We start from the raw sequence: 12,835 nt of genomic DNA, 5'->3' as shown, positions 1-12,835 counted from the left end.
AATGCATGCCCTACACACTGAACTACATCCAATTAATGACACAGGAAATATTAACTGAGCTCTGTACCCAAGATGAGGTGGAGGCGATCAGTGTTGACGTCCTCTGGGGATTTGACACTGCTCATAGAGGCGGACTGACCCATGGAGGTGGGTGTGACTGGCCTGGAGAGGTTGGCGGGCCCCTCGTCCACTATGATGAATCCGGTGCTGTTGAGCCAGAGTGCAGTAGCGTGGAGAATGGTAGCCCAGGCACTGTAATAATGTGGACGGGCCTGTTCCACTGTCTCTGCAGTGTAAAATGAGCCACCTGACAAAAAAAAGATGCATGTTAGAACTCACATACAGTAGCTGTAAACAAGATGATAACAGAAATGAATAAATCAAATTACAATCACTCCACTACTACTATTTTTTTTCCAATGGTAATAAAATTATCTTCAGATTATTTTGAATACACTGAATTATTAATGGGAAAATTACACTACCAATCAAAAGTTTGGGCTTACATTTTTAAAAAAAATGTAATTCATATTTTTACTCAGCAAGGGTGCATACAATTTAAAAAGAAAAAGTGACAGTAAAGACATCATACTATTACAAAAGAAATGCAAAAGAAAAAGAATATTAACAACTTTTTTTCCACATCAATAAGAAATGTTTACTGAGCACCAAATCAGCATGATGAAAATTCATCGTTGCCATCACAGGAATAAACTACATTTTAAAATATATTAAAAAAGAACATTCTATTCCATTCATTCTTTTACATTCTAAGAATATTTCACAATATTAATGTTTTTACTTTTTTTTTGTTCAAATAATTGCAGCCTAGGTGAACATAAGGGACTACTTTCAAAAATGTTACCAACCCTAAACTTTTGAATGGTAGTGTAAGCACTGTAAAAAGAGTAAACAAGCAATTGTGACTGGAAATAGCAGTTTTCTTCAATGCTAAAACACCTTTACCTATACCTTTCTGCACAGAGACAAATTACAAGCAAAAAATCTGTTGATCAAGTTCCTGATGCACTTTAAATCATTTTTGAGTGACCGACATAGCAACATTGGTGTGAGTTTAGGACAGGACTACCTGCTCGGCTATGCAATGGCCGACAGGTTGAATGTTTGTGAAATCTGTTTGCAAGTAGTCATTATTTTTTATATTTATTTGGTTCCACTAGAGGCACATCATTTTGGACACTGTAAAGTAAATGACTAGATCTGCTTATTTTCCATCAGGTGGGTGTGTAATTGAGAATCAGAGCATGAGAAGTGACCTGTGGAGGGGAGCTGACTGGAGTATTGTGGGGGCAGGGTGAGCAGGGCATGGTCCTGAAGGGCAGCCAGCCACAGGCGGCTGAGGGTTGCCAAATCAGTCTGAACCAGTTTGAGCAAACCAGCCCCCGCTGGACCTGCAGTCCCACCCTCCTCGCTCTGCTGCTGAAGATGGCTGCCCGGACTCTCCCTCTGCCTGGAGCCCTGCACCGCTGTGATATACACCTTAGAGACATAGATTTATTCAGATACAGGTTAGATTATAGTTTTCTGCTTTTTACAATTACAGATACACTAAGGAATAAAAAGTGTAGAAGAACCTCTCTTCATATGCCGTCATACCGCCCATCCCTAGAGTCAAATATTGGCTAGACGTAGAGGTGCAACTGCTTTAATAGTTGTTAAGATAGAGTTCAGTACCTCCGCCCAGGCTTTGAGTACAGCCAGCGTCTCCATGGTGAAGGTGCTCTCGTTATAAAGCTGACTGGGAACATCTCTCCCCACCTGAACTTTGGCGAGAGAGGAAGCCAGAAGCTGATGTACCCTTCTCAGGTCACGCAGGTCGCTGATGACCCCACTGGCGATCCATGCACTGCAAACCTGAACAGCAACAAAGGTTCATGTCAGAACTCAACACTTCTGAAGCAGCTTTCAGCAGCAGCAGCAGTGAACTGCCAGACTCAGGGAAGAAATTAGGTCAAGCGAATCCACGTGAACTGGAAAAGCGGGTTCAAAAGGTTGAAAACAGTTTAAAGGATTGTTTTAGGAACTTTTGACACTACAAAAAATTTGACAATGACAACATTCTTTACTTAAGACTTTAAACAATGTGTTACATGGTATTTGGATCAACAAGTGTGCCAGTAAAAGCAAAGGAAAACAGAAAAAGCTTTATTATAGATATGCTGAAGTTCTTTCAGCAGCACACCTGGCAGGCTTTGGCAGTCACATTCGGAGGGGCATCCACATGGAAGGCAGGTCTGAGTGCAGCTCCAACCTACAACACCAAACATTGTTTAGTCCATTATACCAACAGAAACAAAAGTTTGGGAGGTTTCTCATAACCCTAAAGATCCTTTGATCTAAATGTTTATGCTTGAATTAGTTTTGTAGATAAGTTGAGTGCCTATATGTATAGATGTATTTAATCCCAGACCTCCATTTGTATTTCATAGTTTTGATGGAAAACTGTGGAAGATAATAATAAAGTGTCCAAAACTTTTACTTACATAATATATAAAAATTACCGGTAATTACCGTAAATGTAACATCAATACAAATTTAGTTTAAAACTATTATCCACTCTGTTTGGAAATACGTTAGCAACTGTTAAAAAGTTTGGAGTCAATATTAAGTAATACTTTTATTTCACATGGATGCATTCAATTTGTCAACTTTTTTTTTTTTTTATAACTGCTGTTCTCTTTTTTTTAAACTGAAAAATATTTTGAAAAACCTGAAAAAACAAACATGGTTTTCATGAAACTATTAAGCAGCACGACAATTGTACGGAATTGATGTCCTACACCCTGAGTAAACTTATTCAACTTAAACAGAATATTGTAGCACAAGGTACTGAAGAGGTTTCACGTCGCTGTTTGAAACTAAGGCCTCCCGCTAAGCCCACAGATAACCTAATTTAGTGTAAGCGATACAGGCCCTCACATGCGTACACACACACACACACACGTGCACATGCACTTAGTAACAAGAGACTGATGAATGAGCTCAGGTAGGTCTTGGGGGGGGTTCTAAGAATAACAGCTGAGAGCTTTACTGTACAACTCTTAACATGCATTTCGAATGACTAAGCATCCTGTAGTCTAGCAGGCACAATCTTCAAAAATTATAAACAGCTAGTGGATGCAAAAGCCAAAAGTTTTCAAAACTAATAATTCAAATGAGCCTTAGTTTGAAATAACTACATTTAATAAAAATAATAATAATTTAATTCTATTAAATATTATAATGTTTTTTTAAATGTGAAGGTTTCTGTTGACATTTTCTATCCACTTTCTCCTACAGAAATTGATTTTTTTTAGCAATTTCAGCCCCAAAAAAATAGGTGCACACTTAAATATAAATACATAATATACATAAGCATTAACTGCTCCCTACAACTACCTTTGCAATAAGGATAATTTACTTGAATGCATTTAGGAAATTAAAGTTCATCACTGTTATTGTTCCAGACAAGCAACGTTTCTTTCAACACCTTTCTGGGCATATAATAGTATGCAAAGTTGATTTTAAGAGTGAGGCTGGATAGTAAGTTAGTGCTCACATTGGCTTGATACTGTTCCAGAATTACATGCCCAGGAAACTCAGGCTCTGGCACATTAGAGAATTTACGGATAACGACCAGCAGTGTTTGTAAACCAGCCAGTCGAAGCTGATCGCTGTGGTCTGTGGCTGCCATGAAAGCCATGCGAATGAGGTCTGCCAAGTGGAGAACTAGGAAATCTACGAGACAGAAAGGGGTGCATATTAAAACAGAATGAACAAAAGTATATAAAATCACCCCAGAAGGTGGCACTAACATCCAGTTAACTCAATGAACACATCAAGAAAAACAATCACAGTATACAGAGTTAACTGCAAATACACTAAAGCAATTCTAGCATCTAACCTGTGGACTCATGTAAACGCTGCTCTTGAGCGAGTGCCATGTTGAAGTGAGCCGGGTCTCCGTTCTCACACTGCGCTATTATACGACACACACACTCCATGGAAAATACACGAGTGGACCAGCGCAGGTTATTGAAGGGGCCGCTGGACTCAGACTTTGCATGGAATGCAGAGCAATCATCATATCGATCTCCATCCTCCTCCTGCTGTGTTTCTACAGAGGCAGCTGCAGCAGAGTCTATGGAGTGACAAGACCATAAAAAAATATATTCTCAATGACGCATCTTTGTAAAACTAACAAAAACAAGGATACAAACAATGGGAATTGTACACAAAATTAGCACAAGATGGAAAATTAAGATCATCTTATTCTGCTCGTGAGGCCGAGATTGCAGCCCACCTGCAGAGGCAGAGAGTACGTCTTTGCAGAGTTTCAGCCAGTGGGCCAGGTTACTCTCAGCAGCCGAGCTCATCATGTGGACTAGTGTCTCCTGAATGTCTCGGCACAATTGTGGGTCAGACTCCCTGTCCAGCAGACTGAACAAAGCCCCCTCCAATCCCACCTCCTTAATAGTGACATCTGCAGGACAGACAATAATCATTTCATATACAGACCACCTTATGACATATATATTTACATTATTAATTATGTTTTGCTTGAATTTATTTATTTATTTGTATTATTATTATAATTATATATATATATATATATATATATATGTGTGTGTGTGTGTGTGTGTGTGTGTGTGTGTGTGTATGTATGTATGTATGTATGTATGTATGTGTATATATATATATATATATATATATATATACACACACACACACGCATACAACCAGTCAAAAGTTTGGAATCATACTATTTTTTATGTTTTTGAAAGAAATCTCTTATGCTCATCAAGCCTGCATTTATTTCATAAAAAAAAAAAAAAAAGTAATATTGTGAAAAATTATCATTTAAAATAATGGTTTTCTATTTTAATATACTTTTCGCATATATACTATGTCAATATTAATATACTATAAACTATTACAATTTAAAATAACAGTTTTTTAGTTTAATCTATTTTAAAATATACATTATTTCTGTAATGCAAAGCTGAATTTTCATCAGCCATTACTCCAGTCTTTAGTGTCACACGATCCTTCAGAAAGCATTCTAATATGCTGATTATTATCGATGTTGGAAACAGTTGTGCTACTAAATATTTTTTTTAATCTGTGATACTGTTTTCGGGATTCATTGATGAAAAAAAAAGTTAAAAAGAACAGCATTCATTCAAAATAGACATTTTCAAACAATATAAATCCTTACCATCACCTTTTTATCAATTTAACACATCCTTGCTGAATAAATAAACAAGTATAAATTTCAATAAAAAAAATAAAAAAAATAATGAATCTAAACTTTTGCACGGTAGTGTATATTGTTACAAAAGATTTATATTTTAAATAAATCCTGTTCTTTTTTTAACTTTGTATTAATCAAAGAATCCTGAAAAAGTATCACAGGTTATAAAAAATAAAGCAGCCCTGTCTCCAACATTGATAATAAGTCAGCATAAGTCAGAAAAAGTAATATTGTAAAAACAGTAATAATGTGAAACATTATTTTCCCAGTCTTCAGTGTCACATGATCCTTCCGGGAAAAAAAAGGTATTATCAATGTTAAAAACAGTTGTGATGCTATATATTTTTGTGGAAACTGTGATGATTTTTTTCAAGATTCTTTAATGAATAGAAAGTTCAAAAGAACAGCATTTATTTAAAATAGAAATCTTTAACAACATTATAAATGTATTTACTGTTACTTTTGATCAATTTAACACATCCTTGATGAATAAAAGTATAAAATTCTTACTGACACCAAACTTTTGAACAGTATTATATTCAGATGATCAAATCACAGTTGCATTCAAGGATCAAGACACAATTCCAGGCCCTAAACTAATGTATAACTCACTGCAGTCAAAGCCACCTCAATGCAGAGAACAGTAAAATCAACAGCAGAGATGTGCTGAGATGATACTATGTTGTGAAGCGGGGGCGATGCTTGCTGACTCACCCAGTTGTGAGTTGTCTCTGCGTGGCAGCTCTTTAACCAGAGCAACTGCATGCTCCGATACCTCCACTGCCTCCCTCTGAGCCAACTGCCTCAGGCAGGCCACAACCACCCGCCTCAGAGACAGGTACGAGCTGCACAGGTTTATCTGTAAACGCACAAGAGCCATGCATGAGACCATTAGTATGGTCACACTAATGATCACTAGTGAATCTAGTGAGATCTTGAGAAATAGAAGAACAAAACTGAGACATTAGAGCTGACAAAGTATAACAAAAAATAACATAAAATAAAGTTTTAATGGTTTAAATCATTTAGTCATATGGCACACCTCTATAATATATATATAGATAGATAGATAGATATAAATAGAGCACAATTTAAACGTGATGAACACTTGACATCACATTTTGCACAACATAATCCAGACAAAAGTGCAAAAAACACATCAAAGTTAGTCCCGTTATGTCAAAATGATCCCACAGAAATGCTGTTTTAGTGTAGAGAAGGCCAGAGGGAGAGGAGAAAGGGACAGCAGGGCTACTGTCAAGGCTTGTTTTGAGCTTTAAATGATGTGACAAGTGAGCTATTTGCAAAGAATAAGACCATAAATCAAACCATGTAAAAATAGAGCATGTAGAACAAAGCATGTTTTTCCCAATTACTGTCTAATATTGTCTGTGGTTGTGTGAAGAGGGGAGAGAGAGAGAGAGAGAGAGAGAGAGAGAGAGAGAGAGGGAGAGAGAGAGAGAGAAAGAGAGAGAGAAAGAGAGAGAGAGCGCGCTCACAGTAATAAAGCTAATAGCTTGAATTGGCATAAGGCCACAGCTGTGGATGTGAATGTCATGTGCACTGTGTGGGTGGTCAGTGTTAGAAGCCTTTACTGAAAGGACCAAGCCAAGCAAATCTAATCCTTGGCATTAACCCTGCAGTTAGAGGCATTGACACTGTCTGCTCATGCTCAAAACCAGATCCTGCTTGAGTTAGTTTCACACTGGGAAATGAGAGGAGGACAACAGAACATAATTATAGGGAAAGACACAAGTAAAGGAATATGAGGTGCAAACAAAGGAAAGAGCATAAAGTGGCCTGACAGCAGAGACCTAGACAAAACCTACCAACACAGAATAATCCAATAAGATCTCCTGTACGAGGGAACAGAAAACAGTACTGTCACTACAGATGAGGGCAAAGCCAGGCCCGTGTACACTCACCTTTATTTCAATGACATTCATTTTTTATTCTACGTAATATAAAATAAATTAATGTGAAGAATCTATGATGAGAATAAGACAACTTTTTTTGGAGCATGTAAGCCACTGGTCATATAAGACTTTTGTGACTGTTATTTAATAATAACAATGATAATATATTGGTTTTCCTTGTACTTTAACCCTATATAAACAATGTAATAACTATACATGACAACATGAAACATATGACTATAAGTCCTTGGTTGTGTGCATAATTCATTGTTAGTCTCATAACAAAACATCTTTCATAATCTTGAATGAAAAAGTCAATTTATCTGAAACTGAAAGCAGTGAGATGTCAGTTGTTCAGTATGACTGTGTGTGTTAAGTGCATTGTTCACATACGCAGAGGCTGGGCACCAGGCTGGCCAGATTGACGAAGCGTGGCGCAAACATGTGAAGCTGCTGGAGGCAGGAAATGGCCTGAGCCTGGACCAAACAGTCCTGACTGTCCTGCATCACAGCACAGCCCACCAAACAGGAGGTCCTCACCGCACACACACCTGCACCCTCACCTGGGGACAGTTTGCATTAAATAACCTGTAAAGGTCTGTAAAGGTCTCACCTACATGATGACTATGTGTGAGAGAGTTTATGGGAAAATAAGTGAGTGCACCTTGCAGATCCGGCCCCATGGAGGTGATGAGGGCATTAAGGCAGCGGCCCAGGCTTTGCTGCACCTCCGCGTGTGTGTGTGGAGTTGAGAGGAGCAATCGTAGCACCAGAGTGAAGCTGGCCTCCAGATGGCTGTGGTACAGAGGCCCTGCAAGATCCACCACCATGGACAGAGCGTGGAGAGCCCACATCTGCACATATAATTCACTGAGAGATCAATGCATGAACTTCCTGACAACCCTCTTAATAAGAAAGCACACCATCGCAGTCCTGGTTAGACTTTCTATATTAATAAACGGAGTATAAACAGTCACGTGGTCAGGTGACGTGTACCTGCACTTCAGGTGAGGTGCTGTCTTGGGAAAGGGTGAAGAGGACCCCAACGCAGGCACTGATGTATTGAGGGGAACTAATCCCACTCAGGTAACGGTACACAGTCCCAAGGGCCAAAGCATGACCTGTGCGCGTGATGGCATCCCTCGCAGTCTTCAATCTGAAAACCATTTACATTCATTTTCATAGTTATAGTTATATATAGTTTTATATATATATATATATATATATATATATGTATGTATGAAGAGTTCAGATGCAAAAGCCTCTAATGCCATCTGAAATTTTCTTCTAGAATGATCATTTTTATCAAGCTTGTATATTTAAGTTCAGTAATTTCACTTAAATGACAACTAATAGGTAATTTTCATTGCCATTTAAGTGAAATTATTGAACTTAAATGATCACTCTAGAAGAAAATTTCAGATGGCACTTAGAGGCTTTTGCATCTGAACTCTTCATATATATATATATATATATATATATATATATACACACATATATACATACATTCATACATACATACATATACATATATATATATATACACATATATATATATATATATATATATATATATATATATACACATACATATATATATATATATATATATATATATATTTTTTTTTTTATGATCTTGGCATAAACTCACTTGTCAAAGCTCATGAGAGTGATGGAAACGGTGATGCTGGGGTCATTAAGAACTTGCACCAGCCTCGCTAAACCCTCCGCAGCCATGCAGCGCAACAGAGGATTTGAGCCCTCTAGCGCTCCCAATAGGAGAGACAGCGCTGGTCTTTGAACCTCTTCTGGACCCAATTCCCTCCTACTTGATGCCAAACACTACACAGCAAAAACGGAAAGGAGGGGGAGAGAAAAACAAAGCTGCTTTATATGGTATGAATGCACAGGTTTCAAACTTACTTTAAAAAGCTTCTTACCTTCAAAGTGCAGCAAACAGCAGCAGCTACATGGATTTGAACTGTCTGTTGCCGGGCTCCTTTAAGTTGTCGCACAAACTCACAGAACTGTTCCAGGATCTGAGCCCTGAGATAGGGAAAACAGCAAATATTGTACCGTATGGCTACTGTAATATCTTATTTTCACAAGGGATGCATGACGTGTCATGTGTACCATATCGGTTATCAGCCAATATTATGAATTTTATATGGGCCAACATATATTCAATATTGAAATGTTAATGCTTATTTTCCACCATTATTTCATTCAGTTTAAGAGAAGATGGCAAATGTAAAATTAACCTCTAAAATAACTAATAATACTGTTAATAACATTGTTAAACAATCTCAAATTAAATATCCATACTGTGCATTATAATGTTGTGATGCCTAAACTTTGCACTGATGTAAGGCTTATTCATTTTTATGCATAATCATCCACAAAGGCCAAAATTAAAAGAAAATAATCAAGTGAAAATAACAATGGGTTTATATTTTACAAACCATATGGCAATGCCTTTTTTAAATAATCAAGTGAATTCAATACTTAAATCAAGTGAATAAAAAAAAGGATACCACCTTGGTTTATAAAATATAAACCACATTTTTTTTCCCACTGAAAATCCATCAAAATAATATTGTGAAGTTGTGATACTGATGTTGTTACTATGATAAAATCATACTGTGATATAATATTTTAGTCAAACATCTATCCACTGTATTTCAAAATATTATTAGTTAAGTAAAGTTTATATTTCACAGCTTAAATGTGTTAAGAACCAAAGGCTGTTGTTTTCTAAAAATGCTCTTGAACACTTAAATAGATCTTCTGGGAAAACTGTAGACATCCCAATTCTAAAGATGTGTTGTCTTTGTTCTGCTTCTAAAGAAAACAAAAAAATAACAACAAAAACACCCCCCATAAAAACATTACATAAATAATCTAGAGACAAGCTGCTAGTGGGATGAAAGATGCATTGCAGGAGGACTGATGGCCCCTTATGATCAGTATCATTTTCTCTCCACTGCCATGTTTAATGCAATGCACATGGCCAGAACAGCCCCCAATTATGCAAATACATGCAGATGTCTGGATGTAAATTTGGCTATGCTGCTTCAAAAAGCCTCTGAATCTCATTAAAGCCACTTCCCACAATTTGCTATCAATAACAGTATCAGTTACTTCTAACAATCTGAATAACTTTAAATGGTAATGCTGGTTAACATTTGTATATCCACATTCAAGTGAATGTAACATAAAACAAAATATTTAAATAATTTACATAGTGGAATGTGCAATTAGTAAAGGAGTTGAGAAAATTAATTTAGTAAATATCCAATTTTATCTAAAGATGTGCTGTTCTATTCATCAGCGTTACCTGTTCATTTGCACATGTGAAGCATTACATGTATTGCTAGCATTAAGGTCCTATATAAAGTAACTGAATTAACTGATGTGTTGAAATGTCAATGCAACATCGAGACCCTTTCAAATCAACTAAACTAAAAGTACTCAAACCAAACAGCAACAGCATACAAAAAGCAGCATCTGTGGTGATGGTGGACGTACCTCTGCTGGATGCCCAGGTGAGGGAAAATCACACCAAACAGCTGGACAGCTGCTGCCGTTAGAGCGGAGGCTGGAGGGAGGGGGGTAGGAACCTCCTGGGCTTTCTCAAAGATGGTAAATGGGTCGTGTTCTAACGTCCCACCTCCTGAACCACCTCCACGGAGCTTTAAACAGACAGACAATACAATGCAATGCGCTGTTCTAGGAAATCAATTAATTACATTGATTGCACGTTAACAAGGCTATTTCCTAGATGATTAGACTGTGCTCTGACCTGTTCCTCTATGTAGTGCTGATCCACATCCTGTAGTCCAGGGCCCAGCAGTGCCAGGTCTTGGCTGCAGCACAGTGAGGGCAGCAGGTTCAACTCGGCACATGCTGTGATTTCTGGCCCGGTCAGATCATTCAGCAGCTGCTTCAGCACTATGCCAAAGCTCTCTGAGCCAACACAATCAAACCATAATAAACAAATAAATACATATTTGGGCAATCAAATCGTCCAATTTCAGTCATTGGGGGGGGTGGGGGGGTTTGGAAGAATCATGATCTTAGCTGAGAACTTTTTTCTTTGTGCTTTTAGAAAAAAAATCTAACTTCGTTCTTTTAATTAAGCTCATTGTTTTAGCTGTTTAAGGTGTTTTTCTTTTCAGATTAATGTACATTATCATAACCAAATAAAAAGACATTTGAGTTCAAATTATTTTATTTTGTGAGGAGAAGACTACAGAGTGTTATGAGAGACATAGGACAAGAACTTAAACAATCAGAATCAAGTATTCCAGAATAAAAATATAATTTATAAAACATCAGCACATGATCAAGATTGTGCTTACCTTCGTATGTTTTAGGTTGTAGCAATGTGAGGATCTCATACACTCTCAATCTAAAGACAGTGGCTGCATTTTTTATCTGGTTTCCATAGGATTTAACGATAGAAGGCAGGCTAAAAAGAGAGGATAGGGACTAAAATGTTATTAGATGTTATTTAACATCCTGTCCACATTACATCTGCATTTTACAGTCTTCTTTAAAAAGGTATTTATAACTTCATGGTGCTGTTTTCATTTTAAGCAACCAAGATCCACTCACTGAGTGAGCAGGGTCACCGCACAGGACAAGAGAGGAAGCAAACGACTGATAACATCATCGGTGAGAAGGTCTTTGAAGTGCACCACCAGACTCTTCATTGCTACAGGAGAGATGACAAGCTATGAAGACCAAATTTCCTGACAAATGTTTATTTCTATCTGCAGTCAATGGCAAAGAACTTCCAAACAAAGTTGTTTTTTAACTGTGATGTTAAGGGAACAGATCAGCAGATGGGTTGGTGCATGAGAAAAAAATCTTATTTTCACTGAGAGAAAGGAAGAGACATAAGTGAGTAGCCTTTGAGATTCATAAAAGACCCTCACCGCACAGTACTCCTGCACGTCCCTCCAAGGTCACTTGCCAGGTGAAGGAGTCTCCACGCCGCAGCTCGTTCTCCATATCCTTCACAGACAGCGGGAAGGCACATTTCCATAGCAACAGCAATCGAGGCAAGTGATGCTCCATCACAGTGGGACCTTGAATGAAAATATCAGAAATAACAAAAAGGATGTTAAAAACTCAATCACATCAGCTGTTACAATATAGGCACATCTTATCAATGTGGGCATATTGAAGATCATAAAGCAGTACATTGATTCATACCCAGTGTCGAGAGGGCACTGAGCAGCAGCCAGCCTCCTTGAGTGCGTTGGATGGAGATTCTGCTGTTCTGAGCTGCAGAGCGCAGCAGATCTTCTGCCAAGTTCATCACCACCTGCAAACAGTCCATCAGAATCAGTAAATCTTGATCATAAATGAACAATAATATCCAGATATGATACCAATAACACATACAGTGAATCTGAAAAATACAAGTACAGGTAATTAGTGGGAAACAAAATCTTCACAAGCGTCATTATTTCTCTTGTGTGATTTTTTTTTTTAAATTTCAAGTGAGGGAATAAAGCTCTTTTTTTCTTAACGCTCTGGTGCTCCTCATTTGGGAGTCACACTTGTTATCTTCGCGGTCAGAAGTGACTGGACACCTGAAAATGAAACTTCCTCCACCCCAGTAAAACTAATGTAATATATTTTTTGATCAATAATA

General features: G+C 37.6%; 1 protein-coding gene across 1 annotated transcript in view; it reads right to left on the bottom strand.

Moving 5' to 3' along the window:
* heatr5a (HEAT repeat containing 5a) overlaps positions 1-12,835 on the bottom strand; it is a 30,571-nt gene that overhangs the window by 5,500 nt on the left and 12,236 nt on the right. The window contains exons 11-30 of the mRNA XM_084393682.1: positions 12,391-12,502; positions 12,111-12,263; positions 11,788-11,887; positions 11,532-11,641; positions 10,973-11,136; positions 10,699-10,862; positions 9,111-9,216; positions 8,822-9,012; positions 8,167-8,326; positions 7,835-8,024; positions 7,564-7,733; positions 7,084-7,110; positions 5,969-6,113; positions 4,304-4,483; positions 3,905-4,141; positions 3,560-3,738; positions 2,204-2,272; positions 1,696-1,875; positions 1,278-1,500; positions 68-307 (exon numbers count right to left, since the gene is read on the bottom strand). Coding sequence (XP_084249808.1) covers positions 68-307; positions 1,278-1,500; positions 1,696-1,875; positions 2,204-2,272; positions 3,560-3,738; positions 3,905-4,141; positions 4,304-4,483; positions 5,969-6,113; positions 7,084-7,110; positions 7,564-7,733; positions 7,835-8,024; positions 8,167-8,326; positions 8,822-9,012; positions 9,111-9,216; positions 10,699-10,862; positions 10,973-11,136; positions 11,532-11,641; positions 11,788-11,887; positions 12,111-12,263; positions 12,391-12,502 — 3,100 coding nt within the window. The remainder of the gene's footprint in view (positions 1-67; positions 308-1,277; positions 1,501-1,695; positions 1,876-2,203; positions 2,273-3,559; positions 3,739-3,904; positions 4,142-4,303; positions 4,484-5,968; positions 6,114-7,083; positions 7,111-7,563; positions 7,734-7,834; positions 8,025-8,166; positions 8,327-8,821; positions 9,013-9,110; positions 9,217-10,698; positions 10,863-10,972; positions 11,137-11,531; positions 11,642-11,787; positions 11,888-12,110; positions 12,264-12,390; positions 12,503-12,835) is intronic.

The sequence above is a fragment of the Rutilus rutilus genome (assembly GCF_951802725.1).
Source record: "Rutilus rutilus genome assembly, chromosome: 21".
Lineage (NCBI taxonomy): Eukaryota > Metazoa > Chordata > Actinopteri > Cypriniformes > Leuciscidae > Rutilus > Rutilus rutilus.
Note: the sequence above shows the minus strand (reverse complement) of the source record. Positions and strands in the feature narration are given on the sequence as shown.